The sequence below is a fragment of the Megascapheus bottae genome, chromosome 12 (genome assembly GCF_031878675.1).
Source record: "Megascapheus bottae isolate mThoBot1 chromosome 12, mThoBot2.hap1, whole genome shotgun sequence".
Taxonomy (NCBI): Eukaryota; Metazoa; Chordata; class Mammalia; order Rodentia; family Geomyidae; genus Megascapheus; species Megascapheus bottae.
This window is the reverse complement of record NC_143520.1, coordinates 57,140,117-57,157,480: the sequence shown is the minus strand read 5'-3', so window position 1 is coordinate 57,157,480 and position 17,364 is coordinate 57,140,117. Positions and strand designations below refer to the sequence as shown.

The 17,364-nt window shown below is 44.2% G+C and overlaps 1 protein-coding gene across 1 annotated transcript; it reads left to right on the top strand.

Annotated features, from left to right (window-relative positions):
• The first annotated feature begins 5,971 nt into the window (after positions 1 to 5,971).
• Positions 5,972 to 7,644, top strand: Izumo1r (IZUMO1 receptor, JUNO). The gene is given in 5 exon segments (XM_090342494.1): positions 5,972 to 6,054; positions 6,672 to 6,794; positions 6,796 to 6,837; positions 7,330 to 7,418; positions 7,568 to 7,644. Coding segments are annotated over 5 exon segments (414 nt in total).
• The last annotated feature ends 9,720 nt before the right edge of the window (positions 7,645 to 17,364 follow it).

Sequence of the window (17,364 nt, the reverse complement as noted above, 5' to 3'; positions counted from 1 at the left end):
CACAGCCATTTTAAGCATAGCAGTCAACCTCAAATGTCTCTGACCTCCTCAAGGCTTAGCAGCCTCTGGCTGTTTGTGAGGAATTGCATGGGGCATGCGTGCTTACTTGCTTCAGCCTTCCCCACAGGGCACCAATGTGAACTGACCATGGTGCAAAATTGCCTTTCCATCTGGTATTTAACTCGAGAAAGAGGCTCTGCTTTAGGCAGGATATGTTTGTAAGATGGTAACCCAGGCTGTTTCCCCACAAATCCAACCGCTGTCCCCCAAACACTTGGGGAGGAAAGAGGGGGGAAGAGAGGATGACGGCATTCAACTGTTTTGTTCTGTTGGCAGTACTAGTGCTTTCTAAATGAAAGGAAGGCATTCTACAACTTGAGACACACCTCCAGCCCGGTTTTCACCGTAATCTTTCAAGATAGGATCTTGCTTTATGTCCAGGCTAGTCTGTGCTGCATTCCTTCTACTTGTGTTTCCTATGTCACTGGGGATGACAGACACATGCCACTGCACCCAGCCATTGGATGAGATGGAGGCTAATGAGATTTTATGCCCAGATTGTCTCTACCCTGATCTTCAAATCTCCCCTCCACACTAGCTAATAATACAGGTTTGAACAATTAGACTCTACTTTTAACTTTTTTTCTTAAAGAAAACTTGAGATTCATGAAGTTTGTACTACCTAGAATATACCCTGCTGGTCTACACCTCACCTGGTTCTTTTTTTTTGAGAAATTACCATTTATCATTATTATTACTTTACCTTATTGCTATTATAGAGGTGATGTATAAAGGGATTACAGTTACATGAGTCAGATATATTTCCTTTTGCATAGTATCATCTGTTCCCTCATTCTCTCCCATTCCCTCCACCCACACAGTGTATGGTTCACATTCATCAATGTCCAGTGAACTTCATTGCTGTTCTTTTTCATCCTTTTTCCCTTGAGTTCTGTACCCTTCTCCCAACCCTTCCAAAGTTATACACATGAATACACCATACAATACATAAGGTAAAGAAAACAAAATCATCCAAAAAAAACTTTAAAAATAAAGAGAGGTCTCTTGTTTCCATATCTTTGAGTCCATTTCAATAGGCATATTATTTTATATAAATAGGAAGAGGCACTTTGGCTTTGTGCTTTGTGTTTTTCTCCTATTCTCTTTTGATCTCGCTGTATCTCATCTGATTCCTAAGCATCAGATATGAAGTCACATATACCTAAATTCAGATCCTAGCTCTGCCATTTCTAGCTGAGCCACAGTTTCCCCACATCTAAAGCAAGTAAGATGCTCACCCTTGGGGTTGTTACAATAATTCAAGTCACTGTACAGGTGGCTCTAACTCAGTGTGCCTGGTTTTTATTGGTGCTCGATACTTATTACTCAAGTGTGCTAAAGTATTATTTTCCAACATGATCATTAATTGTCTGTCGCATAGCTGAATTCGAAAATCTTTCCTCAGATTAAAAGAAAAGTTTCTAAACCAATATGGAAGCTCACATATGTAATCCCAGCTCCGGTGGAGGTGGAGATCAAGACTGAGGCTTAAGGTCGGTGCAAGCCAAGTCCCTGTCTAGTGAATGCAGGGTACATGGTGCATGCTTGTCATCCTAGCCGTGACGATGCCTCCTCCAAGACATATATCAGAGGTTCAGTGCAGGTCCTGGCTGGACAGAAATGCAGGGCTTTACCTAGATGGCCCGCATTGAGAATACAAACAATAACAAATGTTGTCATGAACGCGTGGGGGAAAAGAATCTCTGACATGCTGTTAGTAAGAGTGTAAACTGGTGCAACCGCTCCAGAAGGCAGTTTTAAGGTTCCTCCAAAAAACTAAACGTAGAACTACCCTATGATCCAGCTAACCAACTATTGGACATTTATCCAAATGATTCCCAATCAGGATACAGTAAAGACACCTGCACAACCATGTTAACTGCTGCACCATAGTCAAGGTATGGAAACATCTCAGATGCCTTTCAATGAACAAATATATCAAAATAAGTGGAATATTTATGTAATGGAATTTTACTCATCCATTAGGAAGATTGATTTTATATCATTTGCAAAGAAATGAATGATTCTGGAAAAAATTATATTAAGTGAAGTCAGGACCAAAAAGAACAATGATGCATATTTTCACTCATATGTGGAAGACTTAATTTATAAATACATAAGTAAACACATACAAAGTCATATACAAGTGTACACAAAAACATATTAACCAAAGTATACTACGTAGGGAGAATTCAAGTGGTGTAACTCCTTAGAAGGATGAACTCAAAGTCCAACAAAATGAATACCAGAAAGTTGATACTTGAAGGATGTTGGTGGAGGTCATGGGGAAAGGTGTAGAGGAAGGAAAAGAGGAAGGAAGAAGAATACCCTCATAACAGGTAATGTATATCCTGTGATATTTGAAAAACTGAAGGGAAGTTGAGAGGAGTGAGAGAAATAAAAGGGATGGTATTGAGCATGCTACCTTATACACTGATTTTTTTTGAATGGTAACCCCTTTGTACAACTACTTAAAGATAATAAAACTATAATATAAAAAGGTTACATTCCAAAAATAATTAAAATAAAAATAAAGGAGAAAAAGAATTTTTTAAAGGAGACGTCATGGTTTAAATGATAGAGTTCAATCATTCTACGTTCAATCACACTATTACTTTAAAAAAATATTTTCTAGGGGCCGGGAGTTTGGCCTAGTGGTAGAGTGTTTGCCTAGCATGCACAAAGACCGGGTTGGATTCCTCGGTACCACATACATTAAAAAAAAAAAAAAAAGCCAGAAGTGGTGCTGTGGCTCAAGTGGTAGAGCACTAGCCTTGAGAAAAAAGTCCAAGGACAGTGCTCAGGCCCTGAGTTCAAGCCCCACGACTGGCAAAAACATATATATTTTTTTTCCAGACATGATTTTTCTTCATTTCCTTTGATGACTTTTCCTATTTCTTCAAGAACCAAGCCAAAAAAAAAATATGGCCTTGATTCCCAAAAGAACACTTACAAACTATTTCACAGGTTCTAAGTGTTCAAGGGAGGCAGTCTTGAGGATTGTGGGCGATGCCTCACATTGGCTTTGGCTGTGCAGTTAAACTCTTGGGTCCCCAAAAACATATCTCATCTCTGCATCCTGTGGTCTTTAGACTACTTGGTAACAAAGAAAAAAAGCAAATATAGATGAAGAATGTAACTGGGGAGAGTGGAAAGAGAGACAAGAAGAGAGGAGAAAGGAAGAGACAGACAGATTCAGAGAAAAGAGTCAAGGCTAAAACCATCAAGACATATTAAACTGTGGTATTGAGTCCTTTTCTAGAACTCTTTTTTTTGGGGGGGGAACAACAGATTCATTAAATTCATCAGGTGACTGCAGAACCTGGATTTCTCTCGCTGTAAGGTATTGATTTTCTGGATACAAAGAGGCTGCAGAGCCAGATTAGGATTGAGGTTGCTCAGCTATAGCGTCTGTGGTTCTGATCTCTACCTGTATCTTGCAGAAACTGGGTTAGGTAATAAATAGGGGAATTCCCCTCAGCCTTCCTCACTCTCTGGAGCAAAAACGAGCAGCTGGGAGGAAGCCTCCTGTTTGAAAGTAAATATAAAGAGAATACTCAAACAGCAGTTTCTGGGCTGGGAGCATGGCCTAGTGGTGGAGTGCTTGCCTAACATGCATGAAGACCTAGGTTCAATCCCCCAGTACCACATACACAGAAAAGCCAGAGCTGTGCTGTGGTTCAAGTGGTAGAACAGTAGCCTTGAGAAAGCCAAAGGACAGTGCCTAGGCCCTGAGTTCAAGCCCCACAACTGGGGGGAAAAAATAGCAGTTCCTTTCCTCTTCTTCTCTAACATATTTGGTTCTTTAAGAATACTTGGTGTAGGGGCCAGGAGTTTGGCCTAGTGGTTAAAGTGCTTGCCTAGCATGCATGAAGACCCGGGTTCGATTCCTCGGTACCACATACATAGAAAAAAGCCGGAAGCGGTGCTGAGGCTCAAGTGGTAGAGCTCTAGCCTTGAGAAAGTCCAAGGACAGTGCTCAGGCCCTGAACTCAAGCCCAGGACTGGCAAAAAAAAAAAAAAAGAATACTTGGTGCAAGAAGTGGGACCAGTGCATGGCAGATACAGCCGTAAAGACAGGTACTGGTTTGGGACTAGGAGTTGTTTTCTCACCTTCTTTAAAAGAAGAACGTGGCCATTAGTCTTTGTTTCTGGCATAGGACTGGGGATGGCCTACTCCAACTGCCAACATGATTTCCAGTCTCCATATCTTCTACATGGAAAATATGTCAAAGAGCAGGAGCAGTGACTGCACGGAGAAGAGAACACCCTCACAGGAGGAAGAGAGTCACGTTTGTTCCTCAGGAATACTGAAGTGCCCCGGAGTGGATGACGTCCCTCTGTCATCATGTTGTTGGCTATGCTTTAACTCCAGCACACCATTTGTGTATTTGAAACCAAGTCTGTTTCTCATCTTGCATTTTATCTCTGGAAATTGTAAGGAGAAATAAACTAAGCAAAAATGGGGGGAAAAAAGGAATACTTGGTGGCTGCCGGGCCTGGTGGCTCATGCCTGTAATCCTAGCTACTTAGGAGGCTGAGATCTGAGGATCAAGGTTCAAATCCAGCCCAGGCACAAAAGGACCTGAGTCTCTTTTCTCCAATTAGTCCCTAGAAAATGAGAAGTGCACTTGGGTAAGGTGTAGCCTTGAGCTGAAGAGCTCAGGGACAGTGTCCAGGCCAAGTTCAAGTCCCATGACCCACAAACAAAACAAAACAAAACAAAAAAATACTTGGTGGCTATAGCTGAGCTTCTCCTGGGAAGAAAGTAGACTTCAGTTTTTCCTTGACAGTGGATCTGAGCATCACTATCCCCAACATATCTGGGGTTCTGAACTCAATTTCATTGAAATAGGTCCAGGATAGATTTCTGGCCTGATGTGGGAGAGAAGGGAGCCTGGTGGATATTGCAGAGGCCTGTTGGGTGGGCTGGGTGATTGAAGCAGAGTATTGTCTCTCTCTCCACTCCTCCTATTGCCAGTATAATTGAAAACAGACTTGGAAATAAAGTGCTCCACACTTTATAGAAGGCTAGCTTCTTTGTTTTGTGTTGGGGCATGGTCTTAGATCTGATAGCTCTTTGCATCCTCTTCTTTTTGCCAGTCCTGGGGATTGAACTCAGGGCCTGGGCACTGTTCTTGGATACTTTTTGCTCAAGTCTAGTGCTCTTCCACTTGAGCCACAGCACCACTTCCTGCTTTTTCTGTGTATGTAATACCAAGGAATCAAACCCAGGGCTTTGTGCATGCTAGGCGAGCACTCTACCACTAGGCTATGCTCCCAGACTCCTCACATCCTTTGCCTGTGCATACCCTGGCCCCTATCCTTGGCTTGTGCTTGACTTGAGATGGGCTGAGGATAATAGAAACAGAGATATTGCTGTCTAGGGCCGGAAGCTGAGGTTGGCACTTGATGGGGTGAGGCTAACATTGGCACACTGCTCTACCCCATTGTGCCCTTTAGTCCTACAGCAAATTTGATTGCTGAGTATTTGTTTAGTTACTCAGCCAGCCTTTGGATCCTGGCTGTAGACCAGGACCAAAGCTCTGAATTCTCAGCCCATATGTTCCCTGAGTTAGAAAAGCTGCCTGTAATTGGAAAAGGGTTAGAAAAGGTTCCCTTGGGAAGGGCTGCAGTCATTCTTCCCATGATCTCCTCCCTAGGACTGGTCCCCCAGTCTTTGCTGGATTTCAGTTTCTGACTCTCCACAATGGTTGGGGAGGGAATGTGCGGCCTCTGAGGATTGTTCCATCTACCCTGCAATCCTACGATGCTGCTCCAAACCAAAGGTGTGAGGGGTCAGCAGAGTACAGGTCACCTGAGGAAGCTTTGGAACTCACCCTCCTCCTTCAGTGCCTGCTATGGGGAGGGACATGGGAGGGGTAGCAGCATGGGTGTCCTATAGGAGGCCATGGCATCGTGATGGCAGCGCCTGCTAGAGTTGTGGACAATCGTGCCCACCTGAACTGAGGACCGAGTGCTCAAGCACCAAAGGTCACAAGAGAGAGCCAGGCCCAGAAGACACACTCTAGGTGGCAGCATAGAGACCAGATCCGGCCTAGGGATGATCAAGGAAAGATCAGTCGTGGTCCTGTAGTCACTGTCTCCAGCCACTTGGAGGACTGTAGAATGAATGGTGAGCCCAGTTGCCAACTGTTTTGGTTCATGTTTAAAATGAGTCACTTCCTAGCCATAGGCCCTGAGGGAATCCAGGGCTTTGTTATCCTAAAGGCAATCACTAGGGCTATGGGTGGAATTACAGAGTCAGCAGGTAGCTTCTGAGTGCCTCCCACCCAGCGCCACCTTGTATTTCCCTGTGTCTTGCTGGACACTTGTTGGATTTTCCTGAGAAGCCTCTGCTGCCCCATGATCTGAAACCTTAGAAAGTCTGGTCTGTAGCAGAGAGGCAGTGTGAAGGGGAATCAGAGCACATCTCTCTCCTGCCTTTAGGGTGAATACTGACAGATTCCCAGAATCCCCCCTCAATAGTGAATGCAGGAGCTAGTCCATTTGCTCAGATTTTCATTTCAGGGACATTTTTCACTCTGCCACCCTCCAGCCCCAGACTCTCTACACCTCGTGCCACCTATTCCCTGTGATTTTTGCGTTAGTGCACCCGCTGGAGGGCAGTGTTGTATATCCACCACAAGCTGGGAAGCCCACCTGGATGTGTTCTGGTTCCATAACTTCACTCTAATTCACTGTGGGTCGCTAACTCCTTGCTGTAGGAAGCATCTGCTTCTGTGAGTGTTGTCCTAACCTGAGGCCTTGGATCTAGCCAGGAAGGAGCTGGAAGGCAGACCCATGCAATGCTGTTACTAAGAGTGAGAGATCCCTCTAACTCACAGTGTAGTAGAATGGGAAATTCTGTCCCTGACAATTGCAGAGCCAGAAACTATCATTGAATAAATGGTCCTTGGGTCCCCCTGGGAGCTGACATGTGGGTGACAGGGGGACACTGGTCTGATGAGGAGAGTAGCATGAGACATGGTCACTAAAAGAGGTTTGGTGGAATTCAAGAAAACTTCATGTGAATGCTGTCTCCTCTACCTCCTGGCTCTGTACTCTGGGGCACACTATTTAACCACTTAGCCTAACTGTTCCCATTTGTAAAATACTATTTAGAGACTTTATAAGGAATGAGGTACAGGCAGTACAAGTACCATTGTAGCTATTAGTAATCTTCAAATTGCTGCTGTTATCCTCATCCCTCCCTATGCCTGTACCCAGGTGAACCCAAGTAGGCGCGCAGAGTGAGTTTTGAATGTGCTGGGAAGACTGCAAGCAGTGGTGGGATGACTGCAGATCCTCTTATACTGGCAAGTCCAGCTGGCATGGTGGCTGGGACTGGAATCCAGGTAAGTGGCCCACTTTGACCATGCCCAAAGTGGATGGCAGGCTCTGAACCTGGATACACCTGACTATATCTCTCCAGGGTAAATGGGAGCACAGGATGGGAGCTGGGGGAACACATTGTCCATTTTCAACCCCCATCCCATCCCTCCAGGGAAGAACTGCTGCCTTGCAGCGGCCAACCTGCTGTCCTTTCCCCCAGTATCTCCCCACTCCGGCTGCCCTCAGTGAGAAGATTTGGAGCAACTCCTCCTCCCTAGTCCTGGCCCAACCAAGAAACTCCCTTTTCCCAGTGCCTGCCCTTCCTCTACTGAGGCCTCCCCGCCCCCTCTTTTGCGTATGTAATGATGGGCCAGGCCACAGCCTGAATAAAGGAACAGCAAAGCCTGTGGTGTGGAGGAGTGGTAGATATGGAGGCTTCCGTGGCTGGTACCAGTGCACTTTGGGTTGGAGCTCCCTCTGATGCTGTTGTGCCCAGCTGGCATGGAAAACAGCCAAGGGCTGGCCATGCTAATGCCACCAGCCTTTAGGAATGGAACAATCATGAAGCTCAGAGAGCTGAGAGAGACAGCCTGGCCTCCTGTCTTACCATGGTACCTTGATTAAAATGACGATAGACCTTTTAACTCAATGGGTCATTCTCCCAAAGGCACAGACCCAGGATGCACAAAGAGAGAGCCTGCTTATCCAGGGCACTGAGTCTCAAAGTTAGGAAGTTATTTACAGAATTACTAACCTTTGGGAAGTGGGGCTGTGGCTCAAGGGGTAGGGCAGTAGCCTTGAGCTGAAGAGCCCAGGGAACAGCTTAGGCCCAGAGTTCAAGCCCCATGACCCACAAAAAAAAAAAAAAAAGAATTGCTAACCTTTTGATAGCTGTGACACATCTCCATAAAACTTCTCTAACAGAAATACTTTCAATCCCCCCACCTTTTTCAACAATACATCACATGAAAGACCCCAAAACCAAGGTGAGAGATGAGGTTCCCCAAACATCAGCTCTGTTTTGGATGCTAAAATGGAGGCAGCTATCTTAATTATACTGTGTGCCCTCTTCCTCTTCCTCATTTTTTTTTTTGCCAGTCCTGGGCTTGAGCTCAGGGCCTGAGCACTGTCCTTGGACTTTCTCAAGGCTAGAGCTCTATCACTTGAGCCTCAGCACCACTTCCAGCTTTTTGCTATGTATGTGGGGTACTGAGGAATCGAACCTGAGTCTTCGTGCATGGTAGACAAGCACACTAGGCCAAACTCCCGGCCCCCTCCATTTTTTTTTTTAAACTTCCAGTGTCACATTACCCTGGTCTGGAATTTTGAATACTTGAGTTCTGATGTGGCCTTCTCATTTTCTGATCAGTTTGACAGCTTGATGTGCTCCATTTCTGACCTGGGCTTGTTACCTCTCCTTGAGCTACCTGGTGGGCTTGGAAGAAACCATGTTAACACCAGTGAGGATGCCAAATCAGTATAGTGCTAGAGACTCTAGCTCAAGTGGTCTTCCTGCCTCATTCTCCTTAATAACTGGGCCTATTGGCATGCGCTACTGAAACGGGTATCTTTCTATTCTCTACGGGTATCTTTTGATACTCCTTGTCCTTCATGTGAGACTGTATTTAGAGTTTCTCTTGACTGAAAAGAATGAAGCAGTTGAACCACATGGTTTAGCCTAGAAATATAAGGAAGAAATAGGGACGAGCCAGTGCTCTCGTGTGCTAGGATGTTGTGTGTGCTTCTTGGTTGTGTGTCCTGTCCACCTGAGTGAGACAGAGGAGAGCACTGAACTGGAGAAGGGGCATTGACTTCTTTGGGTAAGTGAATGAGAAGTCAAGCCACCTACTAGAAACCTGGGGCTTGACGCCTGCTCCTTTCCAGCACTGAGTGCCTCCTCTACCACCTTCCTTGTCACCGTCTTACCAGTCAGTAGCTCTGCTTCGGAAGGGCCCCATTCTTTCTGCACCAACCTGGAACTTGTTCTCTGACTGAGGAAACTTTGTTACAGGTGTCACTAGAATCATAAAATCAAATGTACTCAGAGTCTGGACAAAAGATATCCTGTACTAGTCAGACAGGCTAGTCAAAGAATGTCTAGAAGAAGGGCTGGGCAGCACTGGGTGAGCCACAAAGAGATGAGGCTTGAGCTTTAGTGGGGCAGAAGAGAAAGGAAATGCTGGTGAAAAGTAGCTGAGCTGGTGCCTGTGGCTTACGTCTGTAAACCTAGCTACTCAGAAGACTGAGATCTGAGGATCATGGTTCAAAGCCAGCCCAGCACTAATGTCTGGGAGACTATTATCTCTAATTAACCACTAGAAAACCAGAAGTGGCATCTTGGCTCAAGCTGAAGAGCTCAAGGATGGTAGCACCCAAGCCCAGAGTTCAAGTCCCACTACCGACAAAAAGTAGCTGAGTCCTCAAGGCAGGAAGCTGCATGAGGAGCAGGCTGATCAATGGCTCTTCTTGACATGGCATCATTCAGTATATTGTGGTTTCAAGTGTGCATGCAGGAAGATTGTGATTTGATGAAGATTATTGACAGACTACCTCAGAAACAAGCTAGGCATTGATCAGAGATACATAAACTGACATGTTGAATTTAAACCCCTAGTTTGGCCTAGTTGTAGAGTCCTTGCCTAGCATGCATGAAGACCTAGGTTTGATTCCTCAATACCACATACTAGAAGAAGCTGGAAGTGGTGCTGTGGCTCAAGTGGTAGAGCTCTAGCCTTGAGAAAGCCCAAGGACAGTGCTCAGGCCCTGAGTTCAAGCCCAGGACTGGCAATAAACAAACAAACAATTCTGAGATTCCATCTTATCCCAGTTAGATTGGCCAGCATTGTGAACTGGGACAGCAACAAATTTTGGTGAGGATGTGGGGGAAAAGAAACCATTGCATGAATTTTTAAAGTATTTTTATTTTTATTGTATTTTATTATCAGGATAATGTATAGAGGGTTTACAGTTACATTCGTCAGGTAATGGATACATTACTTCTTGAAACTTGATGCCCGTTCTCATGTTTTTGTCCCTCTTTCCCCCTCCCCCACCCCCTCTCAATCTTGTTTTCCCCACTTCCCTTCCCTATTTCAAGTAAACAAATAAATGTGTATACAATATACCAGGTAACAAAGTCAGATACAGTAACCACATAAGATTAACCATAAGGGGAAAAAAAGAGAAAAGAAATAACTTCACAAAGAACATTAAGAACAATTATCACAAGACAAATCTCTTGTTTCCCTAACCTAGAGTTCATTTCATTTAGTCTAGTCCTACGTGCATATGACCATATGTACGTAGCTTTTGAGCTGTTGTGATCCTCTGCTAGGAGAGTCCTAGATGTGTACTAATTATTACAAATGAGGGAAACCATTGAGCCTAAGTTCCTTTGGGTCTAGCTTGCTTCACTTAATACGATCTTTTCCAAGTTTCTCCATTTCCTTCCAAATGAGGCAATGTCATTCAAGTGTTTTTATTTATAAAACAGCAACCAAGCCCAGTGACAGTAACTCAGCCTGTTATCCTAGCCACTCAGACGGCTGACATCAGAGAGGAACGCTATTCAAAGCCAGCACAGGCAGAAAAGTCCGCAAGATTCTGATCTCCAATTAACAAGTAAAATTCTGGACTAGAGGTGTGATTCAAGTGGTAGAGTGCCAGCTATGAGCAAGAAAACTGAAAGACAGCTTGAGGCCTAGAGTACAGACACATGCAAACACACGCATACACACACACACACACACACACACACACACACACACACACACACACACACGGGAGAGCATGGGAGAGAGGGATGGATGCTCCTTACAGAAGTCATAGCCAGGAAAGAGACTGATCCCACCATTTTACTAGGTGGGGAGGAATATAGCTCTAAAGTAGTGAAGTGAACTCCCTGATTTCTGATTGCATCCACTGAATGAATTACTTGTGCCCATGGCAAAAAATACATGAATCAAGGAAGTGTTTGCTTGTTTACCAGAACTGATGTTTGAACTCAGGATTTTGAACTTGTTAGAGAGCTACTCTATCACTGAAGCTAAGCTGCAAGACCTTTTTGCTTGAATTCTTTTTTTTATAGGGTTTCACTTTTCGCGTGGGCTGGCCTGGACTGTAATCCTCCTATTTGTATATCCAGCCATAGCCAGGATGATAGATATGTGTCACTACTCCTAGCTTTTCCTCTTGAGGTGAGGTCTGACTGACTTTTCTGCCTTTGAACTTCAGTCCTCCTGATTAGATAATAGGTAGGCTTTGCCAGAGACGATGGAGACATCCAGGTAGAGAAAAGTTTATTGCCAGGGAAAGGGACCTGACAAGACATGCACGCTTGTGAAAAGTGCTGGATGGAGTGACCTATATAAACTGAGGGGTTTAGGGGGCAGAGAGAAAGCGGAGACCAGGGGTGGACGTGAGGAGAAGGGGTTTCATCATGGCAGACAAGGATTATGACTATTGTCCAAATGTCAGATAAGGAGGTCTGCATATGCTCAGAAGGCCATTCTGGGGAGATCCTGGCACCTATATGGTTTCGAGCTACCCAGAGGAGTGGTATCCCAAGGTAAACTAGCTATTTACTGCCCCAATCAGAGGGCCTGGTGTTGCTTGTGCCGGGCATACTAAACTATGGGAAAGAGGGAAGGGGCCCTGGGCTGGCACTGATTACACTTCTTTGACCAAACGGTCCTGGGAATGGGGTATGCCAAGCTATAGGGGAGGAGGCCACTGGGCCTGCACCCTCACCCTCACTCCTGATCTGATCTGAGTAGCTAGGACTACAGGTGTTTATCATAGGCATCTGGTGAGTGAAAGGACAAATCACACAAATCACAATCCCAGCCAGCCCATCCCTTCATTCCAAAGGCCTCACTCCAAGGCACCCACTTTGAATATTTCTGAATTAGCTATTTTATTTTTAAATCACCGAAGAATTGCCTAGTTTTTCTACCACCTATTCAGACTATCCTGTTGTCTTCTCTTCTGTTAGAGTTTCTCAGTTTAATCTTCCAATCTTTTTTTTTTAATTTCAGCAAATCATTGTTAATTTCCAGGAGACTTTCTTCATAGCGAACGGTTTTTGGTCTTATGGATGTAATATCTTTCTCAAGATCTAATTAAGAGGTTTTTTTTCTAAAGCTGATTTCTGGTCTGAATGATGTGTTTCCTCCAAGGTTATTCTGTTCTGTTGATGATTCCATGTGCTGCTTGTTTTCCCATTTTGTCCTTCAGGAAAGAGTGGAGCTGTATATGTGGTTTCCTTCTGGATATGAGAGGAATGCTTATTGACTGGAGGACTTTGTTCCAAGAGTAGAAAATAAGATGACTTAAATGAGCTTGAGCAAAATCAATTTATTCCAAGAGCGAGCTGCCATCACCGCAAAGGCTCAAAGGCTCAAATGCAGGTAGAGCAATGGAAAAGCTTTCTTTCTTAATTAATTAATTACACTTTCTGAGATAGATAGGGTCATGCTATATAGCCCAGGCCATCCTTAAATTCTCAACCCCTGAAAGTACCCATCCCAGAAGACCACACAGGCACAGTCATGTACTGAAAAGTTTATTGCCTGCTGAGGATGACAAGACCACCTCCCCCACTGGAGAGGGAGACATGACACCTGTTCTTGTTCAGTGGCATCTTTACACCATCAGGGATAAAGGCTGGAGGTACTCAGCATGCACAGTTGATCACTGAAGACAGCCCATAGCCAGGGCAGACTTTAGAATGGAAATGAGGATCTATCTCAGAGAAAATGGCAGAAGCCCAGGGGAGAGTTCTCTTCTCTTTGTGTACAGGGTGGGGTTTCAACCTGGGTAAAAGGCATTCCTCTGATGCAGCTACAGGCTAGGGATAAAACCCAGCTCCAGGAAATGGCCAGAGCTGAAGGCCAGTTGCAGTTAAACTGGGCCAGATCAACTGGGAGGGGCTGCAGACCTGAGATGGAGAGCATGCTAACGCCTACTACCTGTGGCCTCCCAAGTATTGGAATTATGGGTGTATACACTTTTATTTCCTGACTGGAAATAAAAGAAAGGCGTTATTGAGGTTTGCCTTGAATGTGGGCTACGAGCAAGAGAAACTGGAGGTGGGATACCTAGAAACAAGGAATGCCAAATGGTTGCCTGGGGGCATATTTGGCTTTGTCTTCTTTATCCTTAGAAGTTGGAGTTAAAAATTGAGGGAGCTAAGCTGGGCACGGTGGCTCACGCCTGTAATCCTAGTTACTCAGGAGACTGAGATATGACCATCACTGTTCAAAGCTAGCCCAGGTACTAAAGACCATGAGACTCTTATCTCCAATTAACCACTAGAAAGCCAGAAGTGGCACAGTGGCTCCAGGGGTAGGGCAAGACCCTTGAGCTGAAGAGCTCAGGGACAATGCCCAGACCCAGAGTTCAAGCCCCATGACCAACAAAAAAAAAAAAATGAGGGAGCTGGCTCACTCCTGTAATCCTAGCTACTCAGGAGAATGAGATCTGAGGATCACAGCTCGACGCCAGCCTGCACACAAAAGTCCCTGAGACTCTTATTTCCAATTAATTACTGGAAAACAGGAAGTGGTGCAGCAGATCAAGTGGTAAAGTGGTATACCCTTGAGCTGAAGAACTCAGGGACAGTACCCAGGTCCAGAGTTCAAATCCCATGACTGACAAAAAAAATTGAGGAAACTTGTCCTTATTAGTCAAGTCCTTGCTACTTGAGATTGATTATTATAAGTATCATTGCTTGGTTACTGGGGTTCCTTCTTAGAGATAGTAGTCTAACTTCCTATAAGACTGACTCGTAGACAGTAGGCTTCTAAAATGATTACTGTAGACAAATGGGTTAAAGATTTGATTTCATATTTGGTCTTGTTATTGTCTGTACATTTAGACTCTCAAGACTAAATTGATAGGAACTTCGTTAGGGTGTGAATGCTTCCTTCTGGAGTGCTCACAGCCATGTGACTCCTCAGTTCTCTCTAGGACTTCATTTACTCCTTTTAGAGAATACCTCCTCCATATTCCCCTGCCTGCAGGGTTAACTCTGGTTTCCTTGAACTGATTAGCAATGGTAGGTGCTGGTTTTTCAAGATCTAATTTTTGTGTCATGAAAAGGTCAATGGGAAGAGAAAGAGTGAAAATAAAAGTCAAAGGGAAGAAAAAGCAGTGCGTAGGACTAATTCGCAAAGGAGAAATAAAAAAATGTGTGTTAAACACGTCATTTGAAATATCACGTAAAAAATGCAGGTGATGAATTTTGCCAACTTTCTAGGAATCATGAAGCCAGGTAGAGGTTGTGCAAGGGGTAGACCCAGAACTAATGTAAAGGACAAACCTATAGAGTTTGGGGACTATGTTTTTGCATGAAAATGTCCCCAAAATAGGCTAAGATAAAATATGGGGGAGAAGGAATTATCACCAAAGAACCTACAGCATTGGATAACTCAACCCCCAGGATGCCAATTCTTTCCCAGGACAGGATCTATTCACCGAATTCCCATTCTTCCTCACATTATTCTGCAAAGTCCTGGGGGCACTCTTGCATTGCCCTTACTTTAAGGTTCTTTCTGCCCTTTCTTCAGAAAACATTTGTCTTGAGTGAACAATGGCATTATGTCCAAAGATCTTTTTCCTAGACCACCCCAACTGCCTGAAAAATGGTTGTTGAGTACCCTTCCTTACCTCATTCTAGACTGTTTCCCCAATGGCCCCTCTGTACAAACGACTGCTTTCTTGTGTGCTTCTTAGTGCTTTCCTCCTTTGCTTTCATTGTTAGAGGACCTGGATTTAGAAAATATTCCAGATCACATCCTCAGCATCAGCCTCTGAAAAGGCTTGAGTGTTCAGTTCCTTCCTTCCCTTCTTGGCCCTCTCCTGCCCTAGTGTTCTCATTTTCCCTCCTTCCTTCAGTTCTGTCCAGGTTCAGCCTCAGATTTACTTTCGTACAAAATCAGAAACGACATTTGGCAGTGAATTTGTCATAAACAAACCAAATAGAGAGATCTGCACAAGAGGGAAGACCTCCAAGGCAGAGGACTCCATGACAAGTCTTAAGACGCAAGAAGACACCAGCTTGGAGGTCTGCATCAAAGACCTTCCCCACAGTGCAGGAGAGAGGTCTAGAACAGAGGGAAGAATCTTGGGCTCACTTTCCTAGAAGTATTAGTTGACATTACAGAAGTTAGTACGAGAAATAGGAGAGAAAAGTGAAAAGCTGTCAGTCTGTCACCAATGGTTACAGGTGATAGGAGAATGGGCATAATGAAGAGCAGGGAAGAAAGACTAGGTGAAAGAGACACAATGGCAAATTTTGAGTTAATTTGTAAAATAGTTACCTGCTTCTTAAGTATGTTGGACACTTGTCAGTTGAAGGAACTGAACATTTGAATATATAACCAATAGCCTGTCTATATCTAAAATAGGACTTTCTACAGCACCCAGTCCACTAAGCCAAAAAATAATCCCTGGAACAATTTTCCAGAATGCCAAGAATTAATTGTCAACTTTCCTATTTCTGGCTTATGTTTCTTAGCACTACCTAGAAACAGTAAAGTGTGGTATGCTTGTTTCAAGCTACTCTGCCTCTAGCTTTACTGCTAATAACCCCCACTTGGATAGATCTGAAGTCTTCCATTTTCCTACTGTTCTGCCTGCCCTTGAGTTTGACAAATGTAAGTGATGTTAGCCAACTCGCTTGTGCTAGCCTGCTCAGAATAAAGAGCCTTTGCTTTCCTTCCTTCGTGAGGTCTTTTTACACAGTGACAAGAAATCAGACAAATATGACTCTGTCCTCAGAAAGCTGATATTGTAATGAGGAATGCAGAAAAAACTGGGGAAACAAAATCATTAAAAGAAATACAAATAAGATTTTTTTTTGCCAGTCCTGGGCTTAAGCTCAGGGCCTGAGCACTGTCCTTGGATTTTTCTCAAGGCTAGAACTCTACCACTTGAGCCTCAGCACCACTTTTGGCTTTTTCTAAGTATGTGGTACCAAGGAATCGAACCTGGGTCTTTGTGCATGCTAGGCAAGCACTCTACCACTAGGCCAAACTCCCAGCCCCAAATAAGATATTGTTTAGAAAAGAAACATGAGGAACTTTGAGAAGGTTCATAGTCAGCTAGTTTTAGATGAGTTAGATGTATTAAAGAATGAGCTAACTTGATCAACCATGTTGAGGACTGAGTGGCATGTTTACCAAACAAATGGAAAGTATTCCTGAAGATGAAGTTAAAAAGAACAAGAGGTGGTTAGGGCCTGAGTCAGGGATGGGTTATCCAGGGCTAAACATAAGGTTAGCAGAAATGGACTACTTCTTCTATTGAAACAACAAAAGAGAAGAAGTAATTAAAAACAAAACAAAAGTAATCTCAGAATCCAAGTTCATAAGGCCTGAACTCTGGGCCTGGGGACTGTCCCTGAGCTCTTCAGCTCAAGCCTGGCACTTTACCACTTGAGCCACACCTCCACTTCTGGTTTTCTGGTGGTTTTCTGGAGATAAGAGTTTTGGGAATTTTTGTCCCCAGGCTGGCTTTGAACTGTGATCCTCAAATCTCAGCCTCCTGAGTAGCTAGGATTACAGGCTTGAGCTACCAGTGCCCAGCTTAAATTGCTTTAAAGCTAAAGTTGGTTAACATCAGGACTTTACTACCTGCTAGGAATTTAGAAACCCAAACCTTTGCACCTGGCAGAGCGTTCTGTTCAGAGGGTGGAGCTTCGGCAGCTTATCTAGACCTCATAGCTTTCCAACCTCACCGCTCACAGAGCTTGTCTATCCTTAGCCAGATGGCAAATATAAGCTTTCCAAAGGACACAAATCACCAGAAGATGAGATTCAAAGTCTGAGACATGACTATTTTCCGTGACGACATTTTATAGAAAACATAACAGTTGAGCTGGGAGGGTGGCCTAGTGGTAGAGTGCTTTCCTAGCATGCATGAAGCCCTGGGTTCGATTGCTCCATAACCACATACACAGAAAAAGCT